The sequence below is a fragment of the Penicillium cosmopolitanum genome (assembly GCF_028827165.1).
Source record: "Penicillium cosmopolitanum strain IBT 29677 chromosome Unknown utg000011l:1.0-3548175.0:1.0-3550911.0, whole genome shotgun sequence".
NCBI classification, from domain to species: domain Eukaryota; kingdom Fungi; phylum Ascomycota; class Eurotiomycetes; order Eurotiales; family Aspergillaceae; genus Penicillium; species Penicillium cosmopolitanum.
The window spans coordinates 900,598-922,993 of record NW_026622681.1 but is presented as its reverse complement, the minus strand read 5'-3'; the positions used below and the strand labels follow the sequence as shown (position 1 = coordinate 922,993).

The following is a 22,396-nucleotide window of genomic DNA, read 5'->3' as shown; positions in this document are numbered from 1 at the left end:
CTTATTTGAATAACTTTCCTACACGTAGTTCAAGCATGAACTTTGGAAATATAACCTTGGAAGACTTGGAAAATTGAGATGGTTGTATTGGCTTCTTTGACATCAAGCAAGATATGAGAAAAGAGAAAACAGAAGTATTGTGAGGGACCCAAACACCGGTCAAAATGCAACTTGAGAAATAGTAACATGATAGAAAAGAAGATAAAGGGGAATCAGAAGAAGTAAAGAATCCCATCGGGAAAGACAAAATAAAAAAAGATCCACACTTTCAACCGCATTTTATGTATGGGATACATCACGCTCCTCCGCGGCGAGGACGCTTGTTGTCCCCACCCATACGTGCACCTCGTCCGCCTCCTTCACCACCGTTGTCTTCAGGATTAGGACGTCCACGCTTCCGCTGTCCACCGCCGCTCTCACGGTGGTGATCTCGTTCACGCCCACGGTCACCACGGCGCTCACGCTCACGATCCCGATGCTCGGAGCGGTTTCCTCGATCTCCGCCTCCACCAGGTCCCCAGCGACGGGGAGAATTGTCATCAGCTGGAAGAGGAGGCGGGGGAGGAGGTGGAGGGGGCGGTGGTGCACCCATTGATGATGGCGGGCGAAGACGGCCTTCGGCCTCGTTGGCATTTCCACTGCTACTGCTGGGTGCAGCTCCGCTCGTATCTGGGGGTCCGTCATCACCACGATCACGTCGGTCTCGGCGTCGCATCTCCTCGCGCGAACTTGGCACTCTACGCAAAGTATCGCGGGGTTGCTCCGCATGGCGCTCTCGATCACGATCCTTGTCTTCCCGTCCGGAACCGCCACCACTACCACCAACATCGCTTCGACGGCTGCGTTCGCGATCAGAGTCACGGCCACGCTCGCGTCGCTCTTCTCGTCGAGAGTTACCAGTGCTGGCATCGTCACCCCGGCGCTCACGATCCCTATCGCGGTTCCTATCCCGATCAGGGTTCCGGCCCGAACGGCGATTTTCTGGAGTAGCGGCATCGCCAATCAACTCGGTGCGGGATTCTGGGCGGCTGCGAGTAGAACCGGACTCGTCGGCACCAGCTGGACCCTGAGGAGGTCGAGGCGCAGCTTGAGGAGAAGGCATGGTTGCACTCGATTGTCGATTTCCGTTGCCGCGTCCACGAACAGGAGGTGTGGTCACACCGCGCTCTACAGCGCCATTGGTCTGCTGTAGCATGTTGTTGATACCGGCGAATCGCTTATCACCTCGACTGCGGTCACCACCAGGTCCGCGTCCACCTTGCTGATTCGAGGCCCGAGGTCCAGACGGGGGAGTCATGGTAGTTGCAGGTGATTGCTGTGAGTCCGCTTCAAACTGCCTCAATCGATCAGGGTGAATGCCTGTACTTTCAGCAGGTTCCGAGCTCTGGGATGGAGCAGCAGGAGGTTGTTGATCTGGGGGCCCGCGACCACTCGCGCGACTAGGGCCAGTGGGGATTTGGCGCTCAGGAGTGGGTAGCTTGCCATTGCTTGAGCTCGGGGGAGGAGCATGACTTGGCGCATTGCGCGCGTTGCGGCCCTTTCCACTGGCGCGAGGCCCAGATGGAACGTCAAGAACGGGTTCAGGTCCGCGCAATCGGCCATGTTGCAGATCAGGTTCACCCCCAGAACGGTCACCACGAGGACCCCCAGGAAACTCGTCATGTCGAGTTGCCGGGTTGAAGTTACCCGGTCGACGATCGTTAGGGAAGCGTTCAGGGCGGTTGGGCAAATCAGACCTGGGAGGCGATAGCGGACGTTGTGGATAAGGGCGTCGATCCTCTTTCTCGGGACGCATCTGGTCACCACGGCGAGGGCCATCAGCCGGACGATCTGGGATGTCAGGAGGGATCTCCCCGCGCGCAGGGGCGTCGCGACCATGGAATGAATCAGGCCTGGGACGACTGCGATCAGATCCCCATTCTGCGTCGCGTGGAGGGCGACCATCGCGATATGGTGGTCCACGCATGGGGTCGTCGACGGGAGGTCGCATTCCAAACTCACGGTCACGTCCATGACCGCGGGGATCTGTAGCACCAGGGCCATCAAAAGAACGAGTTTGATCCGCACCGGCTCCCTGTCGGTTGCGAGTGTTGAATTCAGGGTGCCTGCCTCGTCGGTCATCCATTAAGTCGGGACGTGGAGGAAGTCGACCTTCGGTATGTCGAGGAAGACGAGCCACGTCACGCGGGTTCATCGCAGGCTCCGGCCGTTTCGGAATATCAGGCTGGCGTCCTGTGCGAGACCGGGCTCGGGTTCCCTGTTCACGATCTGCAGGGCGATCCAGAGTATCTGGACTCGTATCCATGGCAGCGATATCCATAGAAGGTTTGGTGATGGGCTGGGATTCATCCGCCTTGACAGCAGTAGCATCGGTCATCTTGGTATCGTCTATCTCACCATCCTCAACTTCACCTGTGGCGGATTCTTGCTTGGTAGCGATGGCGGTGCTGAGGGAAGGGTCAGTGTTGCTTGCTTGCTGTTATATTGGATTGGCGACTTACTCTTGGGTGCCGGGCTTGAACTCAGGTGCAGTGGCATTCAGGGCGGGCGATTGTGAGCCAGGAGTACCGGCCTTGTCGGAATGATCGGCTGGGGGATGAGATCCAGTGTTCGGCTGGCCACCATCAGGGTGCTTGATCAGGTTGAAAGCCTGAGGAAGCATCCAATTCTTCTCTCGTCGATTGAGATCACCGATGAGGGAAGCAGCGGGGATCTTGACATCATCTCGTTCATCCTCCTTGCTGAGCGTGTCGACGCAGGCGCGCATCTCACGACCAATCCAGTTGACGGCGGGGAAATGCTGAACAACTGCTTTGAGAATACTGATAGCATTGCGAATGTGCATGTATTCGCCTCCATTGAGACAAGTCTTGAGGGCACTGGAAAACAACCGGTGCCACTTGTAAAGAAGACGACGGAAATCCTCAAATTCCAAGAACGCGCCCGGGACTCCCTCGGGATCAACGTTTTTCGCAAAACCAGGGAGATCCCTCTTGGAACCGAATGCTTCCTTCTCATACACAGCCTTGTCGGCATGCCAACGGGCAAGGTCCCGTAAGATCTCATTCAAGAAAAGTCCAAGGTTATCGGCTTCCTTTGAGGTACACATGAAGATGAGCGAGGACAGGCGTTGTTCCCGGAACAGTTGATCAATAAGACCGACTGTACGAACGTTGGGGGTTCCAGCGCTGTGCAGGAACTTCAACATCTTGAAACAGAAGAAAGCATCAATAGGAGACAAAAGCAGTCGGGGAACAAAGCACTGCTCTAGCAATGCTATATTCAGCGCATCATGTTTGCGACGCATGCCACCGAACCATCGGTCCTTTTCGGATTGCAGTCTACTGCGTGTCTGTTGATAGGTTTTGACATGATGCTTATTTTCTGCCAATAAGCGCTCTTGCAAATTGGTGATTTGTTTCTTCTCCCACTCCTTTCGTTGAATGACAGCCAGAACATCAGAACGGTCGATGCGCGGCACCTTCCTCTTCAATTTATTAATCTCCTCCTCGTATGACTTCTGAGGCATGTGCATATCGTGAGGAGAAAGTTGCCAGAATGTCGCATAGAAGTAGGCACCGACTGTTTCCCATGACTCGGCTGGCAAAGAAGACTTGACATTATCAATCAAATCCTGCATGACGGGATTAGCAGCCAGCGGCATAGGTGGTACCGCAGGCGGAGCAGGTGTAGACTGCTCATCTGCATCCATGTCCATAGTCTCCCCTTCATTGACTAGAATTTCTCCATCCTCGTTGATATCCATCTTAGCTTCACCATTGGACGCAGGCGTCGAGACCTCTGCACTGTCCTTGCTTGAAGACTCCAGCTCCGCCTTGGAGTTCTCGAAATCGGCGATCTTCCGAGACACACTGACGCGCCGAATCCAGAAAGCGATTTCGGGTTGAATGCCGAAGTCTTGGATCAGGGAAGCGAAGCCAGGAACAAAGGAGTCAAACTCGTCAACGGATAGGTTTGAGCGGAGGAAATCGAGGTATTGAGTGAGGATGCGGTGGATTTCATCAAAGATATTGCCGAGAAGCTTCAGTTCTGATGATGACTCGTTAAAGACACATGTAAGCCGCTCTTGTGCAATTGCGACCAGCAGTTGACCGGCGAGGCGAGTGTGGGTGAGTGACTTCAACAGCCGTTTTGAGGTCAGCTTTGAATCCTGTCGTTTATCCAGAAGTTGCAAGAGAGTCTGTGCTTGGAGGATCTCGCCACCAGTCATAGCGTGGATCTGGGCTTCGTTGAAGTTGGTGTCTGTGATGATACCCGCCATGGAGCTGATCATTTGCTCCAGAACAATAAGGTCCGTTGAATTGTTATGACGAAGTTGTTCAACCACATATTGTAGCAAGGGGGCAGGATCCATGACGGAGTATCGTTTGAAAGTTCGACCAGCGAAGTTTGACAACGCGTTAAGCCATCGGCTAGTGAGCAAACCACCTTCTTGCACGCGGCTTCTTCCTTTCTGGCCAAGTGAATTGATGAGTGACCAGGTCAGGATGTCGTAAGCCAGGTCAGTGAAATAGCGCGCACACTCGACAACAACTTCGATCAGGTTTTCATAAGATTCAATTTGACTAACGGCAACATTGATAACAACACCGGGGTTGGCGTAGGCGATCTTGGCCAAAGCACGGGCCATTGGTCGAGTATTAGTTTTGCTGAGACGCTTGAGGGTGTCTTTGGTTTCTGCTCTTGCTTGGTCGAAAGCCGACTTGATATCTGGAAGTCGAGATGTCTGTCCATAATTCCACTCGGCGTACATGTTGTAGCGAACATCGCGAGGGAAAAAACTGACAAGACCGAACACTTCATTGACAACACCAGGGTTCGCCTTTGTCAAACTGACGGCGGGCAGCAGAAGACGCTTGCAAAGATCGCGCCAGCGTATTCTATTTGCGTCGGAATTGTCTTTAGCAAGACTATCCTTCCCAATTCTTGCAATTTTGGTGAGCAAGACTGGGTCTTGACCGATCTTGTGGCCAGACAAATTGAGGAATGACGAGCACAAGGCAAAGACATCGTCAACAGACTGGCATATTGGTACATCATCGGCCCAATCATCCCAGTAGAATCGGTAGTCAGTGCCTTCATTCGTGTCCGCCGCATCGAGTTGTGCCCATCGCAGAATTCGACGAGCGGGGGGTTGTGCGAGTCGGAGGTTGCCCTTGGCAACACCGGTCTGATCAGTGCTCAGTATTTGGTGCTCGCCCGGGAGATCGGGTTTCTTTGAAAGAGGCCGAAGCCGGGTGTAAACCTTGTCCAACGAATGGTGGAGAATACGATGAATATATCCAGGGAGTTCGGGATAGCCATCCATCAGCCAAGGGAACTTGCTGATAATAAACAATGAATCGGGAATAGCGCCGATTGCGAGAAGACTTTTAAGCAACAGAACCTTTTGGTCCGAAGGGTCCGGCAATTCGTCTTCGGGCTTTGGGGTCTGCTTGTCAGGATCCTGCTCCTTTCCTGGAGTGGCCAATCGAGTGTCGATATCTCGGAGTCGGGGAATAGGAACCGTATCATCTGACAGGGCACCGGCCATCATTAGAGCATTGGATCCACCTCCAGGACGAGCAGCCTTCTCTCTGTCTGCTTTCTCGGTCATTTTCTCTGTCTTGAGTTCATCCATAGAGTCATCGGGTCTCCAGAGATGAGCATAGAGGTCACGGAGAGAGATGAAGCCCACTTTAATGAGAAGAGCAGCTAGATAGATGAGGTTATCTGGTAAAGTGTCCGACTTGCTCCGAGCTGTAGATGCGTAGAACCGTAGTTTGAAGCCAAGGAGCTGCGCGGCAACCCTATTGCCCATAGGTGGCAGTGTTCCTGTTTCTTCAATCCAGGATCGTGTGGCATCTTCCTCGGCAGCACCGTTGGCTGCTGGGAGTGCGTTCTGCTTTTCCTCCTCAGACATAGGGTTGCGGCCGATCTCGAAAAAAGCTTGGAGGCCCACCTGCCTTACACGATCCCAAAATTCTCGGTCACGATGCTCATTCGATTGTACAATGTTTGCGCGCTCTTCGTCAGTTGTAGCCCATCCTGATGATCCGGGAAGTGCCCAGCTAGGTAGCCCTGAAGCACGTTGGGAATGCTCGCCATTAGGAGACTGGCCCTCCTTTGGCCACCAAGAACTGGCTCGGAGGAGCTTGACAAAGAAACGGTACTGTTTGACAAGGACCGCGGCAAACACATCGAGTGTCACATCCAAAACTCGACCGACATCCATATCAAATGCGCCAATCATACCCTTCACCTTCTCAAATGTATCTTCGACCACTTCACTCGACGGTGGTTCATTGTTGCTCGTGGTGAACAGTTCCGTGAGAAGCTTTGAATAGCCTTCGGATTCTTCTCGGAGAAGGTTGTAGTTCGATTGACGGTAAAGGAGATTGGTCTGTTTGCGAATCCCCATGCGCGCGAAGGTTTCACGAACCAAACCCAGCGATTGCAAGAGGGGCGTCTCGAGCTGGAGGCGCATGAGGTTCGGAGAAATCGCGGTTGCAAAAACGAGGGGCTTAAGTGTTGGGTTAGAAGTGTCGGTATCAGTTACAATCGAAAGTGTGTCAAGGAACAAAGAACGCGAGTCCAGCTCAGCGGTCGAGGACGTCGATCCGGCACCTTCCATGTCCTCATCTCGAGATGCAGCTTCCTCTCCAATTATCTCTTTCACGGCACTTCCAGCTCCAGATGGCACAAGTCTTCCATAGATTGCGGATCGAATAAGTTCCTGGTAGACCGATGCCAAGCGGGGAAAGTCCTGTTGCGAGAGAGCGGCACGTCCTTGTTCGACAAGCTTTTCTTTCCCCTTCGAGAGGACCACTCCTCAACTAAACTATCTGTAACATATTCGTAATCGTAGGGCGGAGGCGGTCCGGTGACTTTGGTCGGAACGGCGTCTGAATTGGCTCTCGAGGGGGGGTCGTTGCTGAGGCTGCGAGGCAGGGGTACTGGGTGCGGGCGTTGGCGTAGGTTGCGACGGAGGCTCTTCGGATGCATGCGAGTGCTCGGTGGCCTCTCGAGGTTGTGTCAGCGGCGGTGGAGACATTGCGTTTGGTTCTTTCTGCTGCGAACTAGAAAAATTCTGCTGTTGTTCATAAGATCCGCGGCGGAAGTTGTTTCGTCCCCCGTTTCCACGATATGATTGGCGACGGGACCGGTCGCGCATGTCATGAGGCTCTCGGGGTGGACTGGCTTGATACCCATGGGGCGAGGGGTGATGCGCCATGTTCAGAGTGCCGGGGCGATGAGGAGAAGGTCGCGAGGCGTCGTTGCTCGTCGAGTCACCGGAGTAGGAGCGCTCACCGCGCTTGCGCTTGTTGCCACCCTGACCGGGGACCATGGCGGTCTTAACGACCGTTGGGGAGCCGGCTTGGAAAAGGCAGAAGTTATCGGGGATAGGGAATGATCTTAAGTCATGGATTTGATGCTGAAAGAAACGCGGTAGGGCGATTGTCAGCAATTGGGAACAGGTGGCGATAGAACGCGTGTGTAACGAAGAAGAATAAGAAGTGCCATACCGACTAGTATGCCGTATCCTCCGATGGCTGAGGGGGATAGGCAGTGAGGGCAGTGAAGGCAGAGGTAGAGGATGGAGGTGAATGATGGCAGTGAAGCTCGGAGCAGCAAAGATGGGGCTAAAATGCTGCCTGAGGCGGCGAATCAGGTAACCAAGTCACCAGACCGCCGGGACTATGTAGTATATATACTAGTTGCACTATAACTACATCTTAATTGACTACTCTCGTGGTCATTTACAAAAGAAATCTTAATTCACTGGCGACTGGCTCTAGTGAATTGTTTCTCTTTTATGTACTCGGAGAAAATGTTGATATTATCTGTGCCCTGGCCTGCACCTTAAGCTATCACATCGCCCATCTATGAGGACTCGATGGGCGGAGGGTGTAGATAACCTAAGAATGAGGACAAAGTTGAAAAAATGAATGATTGAAATATTGAGTAAAAGTAGTACCGGAATGCGTGAATGAGAGCTTCTGGCTTTGCCAGTGCCGGGGGGTGCATGGTATAAGTGATATCTCCTTCATTCACCCAAAATGCCACACTTCTTCCACGCAATAAGTATGTCTCTCAGAGACCAAGTTCCTTCGCCTCCAGCGACACAATCTCCGGGATCAAATCAATCAGATTTGGCTGCTTAGGCTCCCATCCGAAAAGATTCCGCGCACGAAGAGCACGTCCGCGAGAATTAGATCCCCAAGCGTAAAGTCCCACAGACAAGATTTCAGTAGTCTGTTTCGCATCCAGAGACTCAACAGCGGGCGAGGAGATAAATTTCTGAGCATATGCCTCCTCGGCCACCTTTCGCTGAATATCCCCCCAAACAAAGGATCCATTCTCTGCAAAATAATAGCCCTCTTCATTCCAGGTAGCCTTGCCGCCACCTTCAGCTGCGGCATCGCCTAGTGCGAGATAGACGTTGCTTAAATCCTGGACATGAACCTGATGCCAGATATTCTCGCCTTTGCCGACCAGAAAGCCCTTGCCACGTTTGAGCACCGCGGCACTTAGTAGGTAGGCCTGTACACTCTTCGTGTTACCGGGGCCACGACCGGGTCCATAAATCGTTGGTGGGCAGACAATAGCAGTGCGAGCACTGAATGGATCCCGCCGACCAATTCCAATGATAATCTCGTCCACGTTGCGGTGGAAAGCATCTTCGGGAAGATCGACAAGCTCGGCTATTCCTTCCCAGTCATTATACTCCTTGGGACGCTCGACTCCGTAGCTTCGAGCTCGCTGATCTTCAACTGTCAAAATGCCGGTTCCCGAGGTATGAATCACCCAGAGAGGACGCTCGGGCGTGTGGTGTTGAGCTCCTTTGGCAATGGCCTTGGCCGCAGCGACATGGTCGCAATCAGCAAAGTCTAGGACAGAGTTAGCTAGGAAGAACATGTAGTTTTGGATGATAATTCTGCATAATAGGTAGCATGCTTACGGAAGACAATATCTGCATTTTTAACCTCCTCTTCGATGACATCAGACGAATCGAGGTCACCGAGGACTACCCGAATATTGGGGTACTTGGCCTTGAGTTGAGCGGCCTTTTCCTGGCTACGAACGAGAGCTGAGAGCTCCCAGTCAGGATGAGCGTTGGAGACAGCATAGAGGCCGTCGCCACCAATATAGCCAGTAGCACCAGTGCTGTGGAGGGAGTCAGATCAGCTCGATATTGACAAGAATGACGAGTGGGGTGGAAGAGTTACTGACAGGAAGACCTTCGGAGCCATGTTGTGGGTAATCAGACGATATGAGTACGAGTGGTAAGTTTGAGGTTGTGAGGTCGAAAGAGAAGTAATCCGAGTGTTGTTACATTTATGTTCTGCATGCTTTGAAATCAGGCAATTTGGCCCGAGTCGGACCACAAAGGTGGGGTTTGATAGAATCATTTATCCCCGTGCTTTAAGGCATCACACTATTTTCAAATATTGGAATCATCGGGCAATTCTCTTAGCTTAAAACTACTGTACTACATTAATCCTCCCAATACTTCCAATCAACGCTTCTCTGTAAAATACTACCTACCACCCGAACCATCGCAATGACATCAAGTACTGGACTGACACCAAATGAACCAATCACACCACCAAGCAAACCGGTGGCACGAGCGCCTTGGGGTATAAAAGTCACCAGCCTGTAGAGTGGGGTAACTTTCGTATAACAACATCCTCGAACCCCTCCAATTAGTATCAGACAACAATGGCCTCTGGAAGTTGCGCATGCAAATACATCAAGTACACCACCTCTGTACCTCCAACCAGACTATCCAACTGCCACTGCACTACATGCCGCAAACAGTCCGGCGCCCCCTACCTGGCCTTTGTACATTTCCCTACAGGCACGATCCAATGGCAGACCAATCCTACTGAATGGAAGTCGAGTGACACAGCTTCGCGGACATTTTGTCCTCGGTGTGGGTCGGTTCTCTCGATGAAAGTTTATTCGATGCCTGATGTGGAAGAGGTCGCAGCTGGTACGCTGGATGATGATGTGAAAGGTCTCATTCCACCTCCTTCTGCTCATATATTTTTGGCGGAGAAGGCTTCCTGGTATGAGCTACCGGAAGATGGTGCAGAGCGGTTTGATGAGTGGTCTCAGTGAACGAACAGAGGTAGTACCAGTAGTATGGTGAGACTGGCTTGAAGGGGTCACGGTTGTTTGAGGATGGAGTATGTGTTGCTCGCTGGCTGAAAAGATACCGGAATTTAAATACGGTGGACTAACATACTTTGAATCTACTAGGAGTAGTAGTACAGTGAATGAATCGCAAGTTTGTGTCCGAGACTGTTCTTGAGTAAAAGGTTGGATATAGAAACCATTATCATCCAATATACCAACTGAATAAGGATTTTCTGTGATGTGACATTGTTAACATCTTCGTACATACTACCCGTGGGAATGTGAAGGACGAATTTAATACTAAAAAAAGACGAAACGAATTATAAAAGCAACAAAAGGGGAATCACGGAACGTGCCCAGGCTACATGTACACATTCGATGCCGAACACACAAGCAAACACGATGCAATTCGGCATCCTGTCCAGTTTAAAAAGTGCTAGTGGCCAGCCGGCTGGCAGCGTTGCGAGCATCCAGACGATCATCGTCCTCCTCCGCAATTGACTCAGCTTGGCTAGTAGATCGAGCCCGACCCTGTCCAGACTCCTGGTGGTTCGCATCGTCATCCTCCTGTGCAATCGAAGGGGCAGTGAAGCTGCCGCTCATACTGCGGCCCATGCTTTCAGGGCGACGGGGGACACCACTCCAAGCATCACCTTTAGGACCCTGGCTTGAGACCGCGTTTGGTCGGCGCTGTGCGGGGTGGGCTTCGCGACCTAGTCGACTCAATCCACCAGAGGCATCGATAGCACGAATATCGGGTCGGACACTCTCCAGAGTGGCCAATGTTCGTCGCTCCGCCTCAATTTGGCGCAGAGTGTACTCTCGCAGACTGAATAGAAGGTCCGCAGTGGTGCGGTCAAACCAGCGGCGCTTCTCGTGGAGCAGATTCGACGTCACGCGGTGCGTGCGCTTGGTCAGGTAGTCTTCACGGGTCTGAGCCTCTTCCAGAGCACCAATTGCCTCATCGACCTTGTCCGGGCGAACAGAAGAGCTGACCTTCAATCGGTCTGCCGCGGCACGCTTGCTTTGGGCACTCTGCTGGGCCTGGAGAAGTTCGCGCAGCAGAATGTGTCGGTTAGTCAGAGTCTCCTTCACAATCAGCGCATCCGAGGAGTGGTAGCTCAAAGGTTCTCCTAGTGTTGTAGCTTCGGCTGTCGCCTGGATAGCATGATAGTCACCGACTGTCTGAATTACTTTGCCCAGCTTGCGGTATGCCATGCTCAAGCCTGAATGTGTTTCCTGAACGTGCAGCTGGCCAATCTTGACACCAAAGTCAGACTCGGCCAATCCAAGGCCTATAAACCAATCAGTTATATCCACGGGACAGGTCGATTCATTGAAACAAGCATACCTCGACGGCCTTTGACGACACGGTCAACCTTATGACTCGCGTCCATTGATCCCAAGTAGAACATTTTGACAGTAGGACGAGCGCCTTGAAGCTCGGGAGTATCATCTGGGGGCGGAGCAAACTGCTTTAACATCTTACGCCGTACACCAGTGGCAGGCTGTTTCATGCGTAGGACGGGGCTGTAGCCGAAATCACTTTCCACGAAAAGAACCATTTCATCGTCCTGAATGAGTACCTCATTGCTAAGTACGATATTGAGCCACCGCTGCATGGAAGCTTTGACCCGAACCTCGTCCTCATCGGTTCCTGCGCCGGCTGGGGTGACTGGCGGAGGTACAGCCGGGACAAGAGCTTCCGGGCAAGCCGAGACTAAATGGTCGGCGAGTTTGGCGAATTCGGAGTGAGTCCGGCGAACATCGCGGTACTGGGTCGTGCGGAACTTGGAAATATTCGTCTATATTGAAGAAAGGGAATTAGTCGGCCATTGTCGGAGCGCACCGTGATACCCTAGTCAAGCCCAGGTAGAGAGGATCAACCCACATGAACGTCAAATCGAAGAATAGGGTCCTTCTTGCCGGTCCTTTCGAGGCCAGTGATCTTTCCCTGAATCTTGTATGTAGGTGCCGGCGCTGGAGGTCTGGAATTCTGGCGTGCTCCAGTCTGATAGCGTGCGGGGAGCTGAGACCGCTGGTCTGCATTGGGGGATTGCTGAGTCGCGAACGGTGACTGGGGCTCGGGGTAGTCATGGTCGCCCAGTTGTGCGTTTTGAAGTTGCGCAGAAAGATCCGGAGATTGACTGCCTGCCTCACGGTCACCCTCCGCGCCCTCTACCGATTGTCCCTGTCCAGGCAATGGAGAAGACGGGATGTCATTGTTACCGGAGGTGGGGAAGGTGTTTCGGTCGGCGCGCGGAGAACCCCAAGGCGAGGACTCGACGGGGTGATCCGGATCGTTCGTGAGGGTTGAGTAATCCATTTTGGTTGGAATTGGAGGTAAGGGGGATCGTCACGAAGTCCAAAGGGGAAGAGGAGCTGCTAGTGATGGACAGGCGTCAGTATTATGGCTGGGGGTTCGGGAGTTGGGACCCCACAATAGCGGCCAGGTAGATCAAAGCAGTTGTAGAAAGAACTCACCTTGGCGTGACTTGGGATGAAGAATAGGGAGGTCGCTAAATGGAGCGCATAGCAAAGAGGTACAATAAGTCAAGCAAGTCGTGAGTTGAGGCGAGGTAAGAGGAGGTGCGGAGAGGTGAGGTTGACCGCAGTTGGAGAGTTAGCAGAGTTACGTAGGGAAATGGAATGCGTGCGCCAAGCCCCGAAGTTGCCAGCTCCGTTCGATTTTCCTTCCCAAGGTTCGAGCCAATTGAGCCAGTCGATCCACCTTGGGCTCTAGGGTACATTCGACAAGAGTATCTTAATCTCTGTTAACGAGATCGACCTTGCATGGGCACTCTTTAGAGAAATGGTCGCAACTCCGTTGTTGCGCGTCCCCCAATCGGGGGTGCGTTGTATGAGCTCCCGTTTTTATAGGACTCGTATCAGCCCATTGAGGAGCACCATTGATATCAAGAGTTTCAAACCATGCCTGACCTCGGCACAATACTTTTCAACCTCCTTATCTAGGTGGCAGGATGAGGTCTTGGACCGAACACGCAATATCGGCATCATCGCTCACATTGATGCCGGAAAGACTACAACGACGGAGCGCATGCTTTTCTACAGCGGTTTTACTCGTCGCATCGGTGATGTTGATGAAGGATCCACCGTCACGGATTTCTTACCGGCCGAGCGTGCACGAGGAATCACCATTCAGTCGGCTGCCATCACCTTCCATTGGCCTCCGGGAGGTGGCAGTGAGGCAGCTCAGTCAAAACCGCGTGATGAGTCTCTACCACGGTCAGCGGTCTCGCATACAATTAATCTCATTGATACGCCAGGCCATGCGGACTTCACTTTTGAGGTTATGCGGTCCCTGCGTATTCTCGATGGCGCTGTCTGTATCCTGAGACGGTGTGGCTGGTGTTGAGGCGCAGACTGAAAAGGTCTGGCATCAGGCTAGCACCTACCGGATTCCTCGAGTGATCTACGTGAACAAACTAGATCGTGATGGGGCCGCGTTTGGTCGTACGGTGCGAGAGGTCAGCTCCCGCCTGTCTGTTTACCCAGCAGTATGCCATATTCCTTGGTTCGAAGCGGGAACTGGTCCTTTCGTCGGCATTGCGGACGCTATCAATCTGCAAGGTCTTCGATGGAGAGAAGGCGAAGATGGACGCACGATAAAGATGATGAATCTCCAACAGCTCGATGCAGAGGAGCCGGCTTTGGCACAGGAGCTGAGAAAGGCCCGGGCTGCATTAGTTGAACTTCTCAGCGAGCAAGACGAGACCATAGTGGAGAAGTTCTTCGAGTGCGATGAAGACCATATGGCTGTATCTTCGATGGATATCATTGAGAGTCTCCGCCGCTGCGTTCTTGACCCTACAAGCCGTATCGTTCCCCTCTTCGCTGGTGCAAGCTTCCGCAACATGGGTGTTCAGCCGCTGCTAGATGCTGTGGTGAACCTTCTCCCTAGCCCACCCGAGGCGCCTGACCCAGAGGTCAGCATAGGTGGAGTTAAGGGAGGATTGAGAAGACTGCTCTCCGGGGATTTGATCGTCGAGCAAAGTGAGAAGGCCGCCACTCCCGTCAAAGGGAAAAAGAAGAAGAGTGCAGCACTTCAAACCAACCCCAAGGACGCAATTGGGAAACTTCAGAGCTGTGCCTTGGCATTCAAGGTGGTCAATGACCCCAAACGTGGCGTACTGGTTTACGTGCGAGTATACTCGGGCTCTCTTGATCGGAACAGCCTGCTTTTTAACACCAACTTGCATCTCTCCGAGCGGGCGCCTCGTTTACTGAAAATGCACGCCAATGATGCGGTAGAGGTAGATTCAATCCCAGCCGGCCACATTGGTGTCGTGGTTGGACTCAAACATGCTCGTACTGGTGATACCCTCGTCACCTATGCTGGAAATAAACCGACACCCCCAGAGCCCTTAACCAGTCTTCAGTTGCGTCCAATTGACGTGCCACCGCCAGTGTTCTTCACCAGTGTCGAGCCACATAGTTTGAGTGAAGAGAAGAAGATGCAGGAATCACTCGCGCTTCTATTACGAGAGGATCCAAGTCTGCATGTCAGTGTGGACGAAGAATCCGGCCAAACTCTTCTAAGCGGCATGGGCGAGTTGCATCTAGAGATCGCCCGCGATCGTCTGATTAATGACCTCAAGGCGAAGGCATCTATGGGAAGCATCGAGATCGGTTACCGCGAGTCCGGGCTGGGGGCATCCTCTTCCATTACCAAGATCTTCGACAAGGAGATTGCCGGCCGTCGCGGCAAAGCAGGCTGCACAGCTATCGTGGAGCCGTTCGGCGAGGAAGAAATCTCCGAAGCAGCGGACGAAGACACCCTGCTCGCCGAAACGATTGAAGGCAATCAGATCATCATTCAAGCCCCAGGCCTCCAGATGGAGCGTGCAGGCAGAGGTGAAGAGGAAACGAGCCCATTCCTACCTCCAGGTATGGATGCCGTTACTCTTCGCACTGCGCTGCAAAACGGCGCACTGGCAGCTCTTGCTCGTGGCCCTCAGTTCACCTTCCCAATGCACAACACCCGAGTCACACTGACTATCAACCCGACTGAACATCTCTTCGGTAGCGATACCACTACATCTGCGCTCTCCGCCGCAGCACGACAAGCTACGAGTGCTGCTCTGCGGGAACTTCCCACCGGCCCGGGAACAGTCATGATGGAGCCAGTTATGAATGTAATTATTAGCGTGGACGAAGCTAGCCTGGGCTCAGTCGTCCACGATATCTCCTCATCACGAGGTGGTCATATCGTTTCCCTGGATGAGGAAGTTCCCCTCACCGCGACGGATGCCTCGCCTACTGATCCCGTCGTGGGCCAGGAGGACTTGCCTCCTATCGATCCCAAGCGTGTATATGCACCGCTGGATCCATTCGAGTCCTCTCTTGGTGCGGAAGTATCCGTCTCAACCTCGCGTCCACGTAATATCACTGCCAAGGTGCCTCTGAAGGAGATGGTTGGGTACTTGAAGCATCTTCGCAGTTTGACTGCTGGTCGGGGCACGTTCGTCATGAGTGTTGATCGATTTGAAAACATGTCTTCTCAGAGACAGAAGGCTGTCATTACGGAGCTGAGAGGTGGCTTCTAAGGGTTGATACTGCTCACCTTCAAGTTGTATACTAGTAGCCATTGGATCCATGGATATCACTCCCCATGCCTAGTATAGCAAAGGCATTGTACAATACATTTCATCTAATACCAGTTCTACATCATGATCTGCAAAGGTACCATCACACAATTTCACTCTCCGCTCATGGATATCATGCGAGAGACACTTCGTTCATGCAGCTAGGAATAATATGGGTTCAAGGTACCAGAAGAGGTAGTACGAGGACTCGGACTAAATACAAAAGTCATGACATCTAGAAACCCGCCCTCATAAGCACATACCAGTACTACTAGTATGAGACGGAACACGAATATATACTAATACAAATTACCAGTTTTCATCCCAGTCATCCTTCTCCTTGGGCTTGGATTTCGTGGGACCCGCCTCGGCCCCCTCTACACCAGACGGGGCAGTAGTCTCATTAGACAAAGAAGAAGCCACAGGCGTAGGACCCTTCCGCATAGCAGCAGTACCAATAACGCCAGACCGTGACCCGCTGCGCTGATGACCCGACATCTCTTGCTGTTGCTGCTGCTGTTGCGCACCGATAGAAGAAAAGTCATCCCAGAAATCGCGACGCTCGGGATCAACATTGGAGCGAGTAGCGGAACTACCACCACCACGACCATGACCCCCATCATCGCCCTCGACGAAACGGTTGAATTGATCCGCTGCACTGCGGGCTCCGGTTTGGAAATTCTGGCCCCAGTTGGTTGCCTGTACTCGGGCTTGAGCGGCAAAGTCCGACTCGGCGAGTTGCTTCGCTGTTGGTTGGAGGTATGAATCGTTGACTTGTTTAGCACCCTTTCCAACCGTCGACGCGAACCAGCCAAATCCCTTGGTAATACTGCCCATGGGATCTTTCTGGAAATCGTCCAAGGCCGGCCCTCCACCTCCACCTCCACCACCTCCGCCTCCAAATGCACCCCAACCTCCAAGTCCTCCAAATGGTGAAGACCGACGGTCTCCAGCTGCGGGTTGAGGCACACCACCACCGAACCCAGTGAATTTCCCACCTTGTGAGGGAGGCAGCGCGTCCGAGCGAGTAGCATTATCACCACCCAATTTCGCAAAATAAGCCTCATTCTGCTCCTTTTTGGACGCACTCGGACCCGCACCACCGCGCAGACTATCAGAGCGAATAGAGGTAGCAGGCGAGCCTGTCCTCGCGCCAGAGCCAGCGCCCGCGCCGGCAGCACTCATCGGCGTACTAGACCGCGACGAGGCATTATTGTTCTTCTTCTCCTGGCCGAGCACATACTCGCGGCCCTCGACCTTACAAGAAAGGCGCTCCTTCCACTCCTCGCCCGCGTCGCCTTCATAACGCTCCTTGATGGTTGAGTCTTCGAATGTGCGGCCCTCGGAGGTGGTGACTGGGTGGGCGTCGTAGAAGGATTTCCATGGCTCGTTGCCTCCTAGTTCCATGCGCTGGATCTCTGCGTGTTTGAAGGCGTCCATGGTGATTGAGCGGACGAAGGAGATATGTACACCGAGCCCGCGGTGTGTGCCTGCACAGTTGAGGCAGATGAAGGTTCCGAATTTGGGGGAGGCCTATGGTAAGGAAAGAGGTATGAGATTAGTCTATTGTTCGTTCTGCTTTGCATCGGGTTTTGGGGGTTGATGGAGGGGGAGGACTGCGGCCAATTTCATTTCGATTGGGGGGCAAGAGGGGGAGGGTCGTAGTTGTAACTTGCTAGCTGGGCTCGAGGCTGGCTTCTCACTTACCCATTGAGGTGAAGGCGCTCCGCAATCGCAGCACCTGTCATTTCCGTTGGTCTTGGAGATTTGGAGGAGCTGTTGGGATGATTGAGTGGTCAGTCACGCTGTTCTGTTTTGCGGTGTGCTTCCTGGTGGGCGCCAATGGAGGGGAGAGGGGAATTCATGAGCGCACCTTTGTCCTCGTCTCCGGGTCGACTTCCCACATGCGAGACATTGCAGTGGGTTATATAGAAGGTGTGAAGATGGGACAATTGGAAGAGAAGAGACAGACACGCAGAGCAGTCCAAGGGTGTACAAGTAGGAGGCGGAGCGGACCTGGGACTCGGGGCCGCACGTTTGATTTCGGAGTCTATGTCGAATTTGGTGCTTAACCCCCGTTTATTGATTGCTCCACCCGAATCGTATAGAAAAAGGGGGTTTGATGAGAGAGGAATAATACAGATAGGATGGTGGGAGGAGAGAGAGAGTGTGTGTGTAGTTTAACCTCTTCCAGTCGGATGGGGGAAGTTGGTCTGTTTTGGCCGCTGATCGACAAGGGTCGCTCCAAGCCTAGCGTCATCGCCCTAATTGGGGCCCGGTTTCGGTCTACGTGGATAACTCAACAACGCAAAACAAAAAATACGATAGATACGTGGGATAGGGCCAGATCGTCATCAGTTAGTTAAATGGGTGCTAAGATACATTACAGAAGGCAAAGGTCGTTAAGGATGGAGGCGTCAAGCAATAAAAGAAAAAAAAAAAAACAGCTCTCCAGCCATGGACATATTCTCCATGACATCCATAAAAAAGAAACAAGTCATCACACCCTCTCATCACCACAGATCGCTCTCAAACCACTTGTCGAGCAAAAGGAAATACTCGCAGATGACTTGAAAATCACTGTGGTCATATCCATATCTCAGGATTAACGCTCCATCTCAAAAACAAGCCAATTAGCAAGCCAGTATCTGTGGGGATTTGGGACCTTTAAGCCTGTATTTAGGCAGTGGTCTCAGCGGGGGCAGGGGCAGGGGTAGAGTCAGCCGCGGCAGCAGGAGCAGCGTTCTCCTCAGTGGAAGGGTTGGTCTCCTCGAACTGGTCGGCAGCAGCATCGACATCGTCCTCCTTGCCGGGGCTGTCGATGGCAACCTTGACAGCGATGGTACGGCCGTCAATCTCCTTGCCGTTCATCTCGCTGACAGCCTTGGCCTGGAGCTCCTCGGTGGACAGGTTGACGAAACCGAAGCCGCGGGTCTTGCGGCGCTCGTTGCGGGCCTGGAGCTTCTTGATCATGAAGCGGGGGATGGGGCGAAGGGCGACCTTGGCAGACACGGGGGAGTATTCAACGAAGATCTCCTTGAGCTTGTCCTCGGTCAGGTCATAGGGAAGGTTGGCAACCATGACCTTGGTCTTGGAGGGGATGCCGTCCTCGGGGGGACCACGCTGCTTCTGGGGACGAGCAGCACGGGGGGGTCTTGGCCTGCTTAGCGCCCTCGGCGGAAGCAGCCTCGTTCTCGTTGGTAGTCTCAGTCAGAGGAGCCTGGCCAGCAGCATTGGCGTCAGTAGATTCTTGTCCTTCCTGAGCCTGTGAAATCGAAAGAAAGATTGGTCAGCATCGTCATTGTCGATCATCTGTAGAGATGGAACATGGGGGGAGGAAAGGGGTCAAAACATACACCACGTCCACGACCAAGACGGCCACCACGGCCACGAGCGCGACCACGGCCGCGGCCGCGGCCACCAGAGCGCTTGCGACCCTCGTTGCCGCTGGCGCCCTCGCCGCCACTGGCAGCACCTTCCTTAGCCTCCGCAGGCTCGGGCTTGCGAGCGAGCTGCACTGAAACCTTGCGAGAGAGGATCTCCTTGCCGGAAAGTCCCTCGATGGCAGCGGTGGCCTCGGCAGCAGTGGCGAGGTCAACGAATGCGTATCCAACAGGGCGGTTGGTGCGGGGGTTCACTGGGATCGAGGTGCTCTCGCTGGAAGCTATGAGTCAGTAGCTGTAGCTGTAGGACGGAAGGGGAGAAGAGCAGGGAAGCATCTTCAGCTTGGCCACGAGAGCTCCACTCCAGATCGGCCATCAAAACTCACATGGTGTAACCTTTGAAGAACTCCTTGAGCTCCTCCTCGGTGGTCGCATAAGCGAGGTTGCCGATGTACAGACGACGACCCTCATCGGCACTGGCGGCCGCGGCGTCGGTAGACTGCGAGGTCGCAGCAGCAGCGCCGTTGGTGTTAGGGGTGTCGTTGATGGTGGCAGCGGCCACGTTGTCAGCGAGGTTGTCGACGGCAGACATCTTGAAGGCGGGACACAAAGATGAGAGATAGAAAAAGCTCTAAGTGTCAAACAAACAGAAGATGTTTGTTTTGAGATTGGCCTGGGGTGGGGTGGGGGAGGCGAATAAACTTGACGAGGGGAGGATTGAGATGGAAGGAGCAGGGTAGCTTGGTGCCCTAGATACCGGAAATGGGGGGGGGAGAAGGGGGGGGAGGGAGAAACGGAAACGAAGAGATGAGGTTCAGAAAGTAGGTTGATTAAGGAAGGAGAAGAAGTGGTGAGAGAGCGAGGCAGGGAGTATCTGTCATTCACCCTGCCTAGGAGAGGGCGGTGTAGCACTAACCCAATGGGTTGTTGTTGGCCGCGTGGGCTTGGCTAGCCCGGTTGCCCCTAAACGGGGGGGCTTGGCTAGCCCCGAGCTGACCCCCAGTTTAGGGGAGGGATGCCCTGTACGGGGTACCTCAGCTAGCTACCACCGCCACTGCCAACAACACTTGATGTCATTCTGGAGAGTGGACCTCCTCCAATTCGGTGAGGTGCCATGATCTTCGATCCATCTTCTCTACACCGACTCCATTCCTTTTTAGTGTACACTCAAATTTTTCAATTCAAGTCAATTCCATTCTATTCCGATTCCACCCTTGCCAATGAAACTTGCCAATCTAACCAATCTATGATTTTGCCCCCGCCATCCCGCCCCTGCAGCCTTCAGACGCACCCGGTTCTGGCCACAGCCTTCTCCCTCCGGTTGTGTTGATCTTCCACCTCAGCCGGATCCACTCTTTCTTTCCCTTCTCCACGTCGCTCAGGCTGAAAAGTTTCGTCCATGGTTCGTCGCCGCTCTGGTAATGTTGTGGAATATTTGTACAGCAGTGTAGAGCAGAGCATAGGAGCGATTACAATGGCAATGGACACCACTACATGCATACTAGTCCGATCCGACATGCATTAGACATGTACCCTATCCTAGCTGCACGCTTCGGATAAATTCCAAAAAATCCAAAAATAAGCGCCAGTGGCGGCGAGATAGGACACACAGGTAGGTGTCACCAAATTATCGTACGACATGTCAAACCCTATCCTAGTTATTCACCTACGGCGAATGATATACGTCCCGGGTCGATGCCTGATTTTTTAATATTATGCTGTCAGAACCTTAAGGCAATCTTTCAGCTAAAGAAGAAAACTTCTTTAACTTTCAATACCCAGAAGAGTCGGACTATAGGAGGGATCACAGTGCAAAGGACATCCCGTGAAGTTTCCTTCCGAGGTTATACGTGAAATCTGCCCAGTGGTGTCTATCGTTCACCGTTGAACAGCTAACCTACATGGTACAAGTAACTTGCACCGCACCGCGTCACATAGCAAGTAAAAGGTCACCATTGCTTCTTCACTAGCTACTCTGAATCTCGATCCTATTAAATCTGCATTCATATTCGCCGCCGCATAGCAAACAACTGTCCATACTCCCCGTCTCGTGGCTCCCCCATCTAGTCTTTCAGTATCCCCGGACTATTCAGAAAGATCATCCTCTCCCCGTACCGCCGGGCGATGATATCCTTTAATCCATTTGTGAGCTGGGATCCAAGTTCCATCGGCACCCTTGCGGCACATAATCCGAGCGGTTGGGACTTTCTCCTGCTGAGTCGTTGGTCTCTTGCCCTTTGGTGAACAAGAAGCCAGGATGGTACTTTCGCCACTCGAATCACCGAGCATGGGTTCCCGACCCTGATGCTGGTTCGGACTGTTCGATGGGGGGGACAATCCCCAAAGCAGCGGGGGCTGAGCGAGCAGAGCCATCCACCGAAGGAGTCAGCGAGTCGTATCTTTCCTTCTTGCAACCCGGGCTCCCCTTTTCGAAGGCGCGAAGAACAGCAGCAAGTTGATCCTTAGGGTTCCGTTCGAAGCCACCGAGGCTAGTTTTGCCAGGACCAATCCCATATATTTCCGAAGTTCCACTCGGACTCGACGGTTGAGGAGAATCATCGGCGATGAGAATAGGCAAATCCTGTGAGCCTACTACTACTCCCGGAAGTCCAGACGGGGAGGGGATGTAAGGAGGGGCACGCCAGTTTGAGATGAGAATTTGAGCGTTTTCGGAGACAGACATGCCTTCGTACCATGGCTGGCTTCTGCGGAGAGGATCCATGACTACCGCGTGTAGGGCGTGTAAGACGTCTCTTTTCTCGCAGTTGTGTCTCTCTGCGAATTGGGTGATTGGAAAATCTCGTGCGATGATTGTGGCCATGTCGTTGAAGAAATTGTCGGTGAATGGACACCAGAGAGCTGGTTCTGGTGGTGACTTGCGCTTTCGTGCTCGCTCTTCGAGGTACGCCTCGTACTCATCGTCACTTTCAGTGAAGGATCGCTTTCGGTTGCCTCTTTGTAGGGCGGCGTCTGACTTTGACGGAGTTGAGTCTCTGGTCACTGTGTTCGACATTGGGTTTAGTTTGAGGAATTGTAAAAGGAAGAGGAAGAGGCTGACTTTTGTTTGGAGGGTGTGTCTGGGGTGAGTCTGGGGTATGCTGGAAACAGTCCTTTGGTTTTTGCTTGTAGGGAAGTTGAAGTTGGTCGAGAACAGGTGGTGAAGGCAGGAACCATCCGAGCAGGAAAGTACCAGTGAGTAGGCAGTACTAGTACTAGTTTGTATGTTGATGATGTCTGTGAGCATTCAAGTTCTTTCATCACTGG

General features: G+C 53.0%; 8 protein-coding genes across 8 annotated transcripts; 2 read left to right on the top strand and 6 right to left on the bottom strand.

The window, feature by feature from the left end:
- Positions 1–295: 295 nt before the first annotated feature.
- N7509_011825 (putative THO complex component (Rlr1)) lies at positions 296–7,348 on the bottom strand (the record flags this gene model as incomplete). Its single annotated transcript, XM_056636462.1, has 3 exons — positions 296–2,447; positions 2,502–6,831; positions 6,889–7,348. 3 exons carry the CDS (start codon positions 7,346–7,348, stop codon positions 296–298), a joined length of 6,942 nt encoding a protein of 2,313 aa, XP_056482492.1.
- A 746-nt stretch (positions 7,349–8,094) lies between these two features.
- Positions 8,095–9,254, bottom strand: N7509_011824 (putative nucleoside-diphosphate-sugar epimerase; the record flags this gene model as incomplete). The annotated part of the gene is made up of 3 exons (XM_056636461.1): positions 8,095–8,891; positions 8,963–9,168; positions 9,235–9,254. The coding sequence occupies 3 exons, from the start codon at positions 9,252–9,254 to the stop codon at positions 8,095–8,097; spliced, it is 1,023 nt and encodes a 340-aa protein (XP_056482491.1).
- Positions 9,255–9,723: 469 nt separating this feature from the next.
- On the top strand, positions 9,724–10,125 carry N7509_011823 (GFA family protein; the record flags this gene model as incomplete). Its single annotated transcript, XM_056636460.1, has 1 exon — positions 9,724–10,125. One exon carries the CDS (start codon positions 9,724–9,726, stop codon positions 10,123–10,125), a length of 402 nt encoding a protein of 133 aa, XP_056482490.1.
- Positions 10,126–10,569: 444 nt separating this feature from the next.
- On the bottom strand, positions 10,570–12,469 carry N7509_011822 (retromer subunit VPS17; the record flags this gene model as incomplete). Its single annotated transcript, XM_056636459.1, has 3 exons — positions 10,570–11,438; positions 11,495–11,948; positions 12,035–12,469. The coding sequence occupies 3 exons, from the start codon at positions 12,467–12,469 to the stop codon at positions 10,570–10,572; spliced, it is 1,758 nt and encodes a 585-aa protein (XP_056482489.1).
- Positions 12,470–12,955: 486 nt separating this feature from the next.
- Positions 12,956–15,710, top strand: N7509_011821 (mitochondrial elongation factor MEF2; the record flags this gene model as incomplete). The annotated part of the gene is given in 2 exon segments (XM_056636458.1): positions 12,956–13,490; positions 13,501–15,710. The coding sequence occupies 2 exon segments, from the start codon at positions 12,956–12,958 to the stop codon at positions 15,708–15,710; spliced, it is 2,745 nt and encodes a 914-aa protein (XP_056482488.1).
- A 348-nt stretch (positions 15,711–16,058) lies between these two features.
- Positions 16,059–17,664, bottom strand: N7509_011820 (GTPase-activating protein GCS1; the record flags this gene model as incomplete). Its single annotated transcript, XM_056636457.1, has 3 exons — positions 16,059–17,282; positions 17,457–17,525; positions 17,623–17,664. The coding sequence occupies 3 exons, from the start codon at positions 17,662–17,664 to the stop codon at positions 16,059–16,061; spliced, it is 1,335 nt and encodes a 444-aa protein (XP_056482487.1).
- A 764-nt stretch (positions 17,665–18,428) lies between these two features.
- N7509_011819 (RNA-binding protein) lies at positions 18,429–19,724 on the bottom strand (the record flags this gene model as incomplete). The annotated part of the gene is given in 5 exon segments (XM_056636456.1): positions 18,429–18,857; positions 18,869–18,878; positions 18,896–19,014; positions 19,106–19,406; positions 19,519–19,724. The coding sequence occupies 5 exon segments, from the start codon at positions 19,722–19,724 to the stop codon at positions 18,429–18,431; spliced, it is 1,065 nt and encodes a 354-aa protein (XP_056482486.1).
- Positions 19,725–21,410: 1,686 nt separating this feature from the next.
- N7509_011818 (uncharacterized protein) lies at positions 21,411–22,145 on the bottom strand (the record flags this gene model as incomplete). The annotated part of the gene is made up of 1 exon (XM_056636455.1): positions 21,411–22,145. One exon carries the CDS (start codon positions 22,143–22,145, stop codon positions 21,411–21,413), a length of 735 nt encoding a protein of 244 aa, XP_056482485.1.
- Between the last annotated feature and the right edge of the window lie 251 nt (positions 22,146–22,396).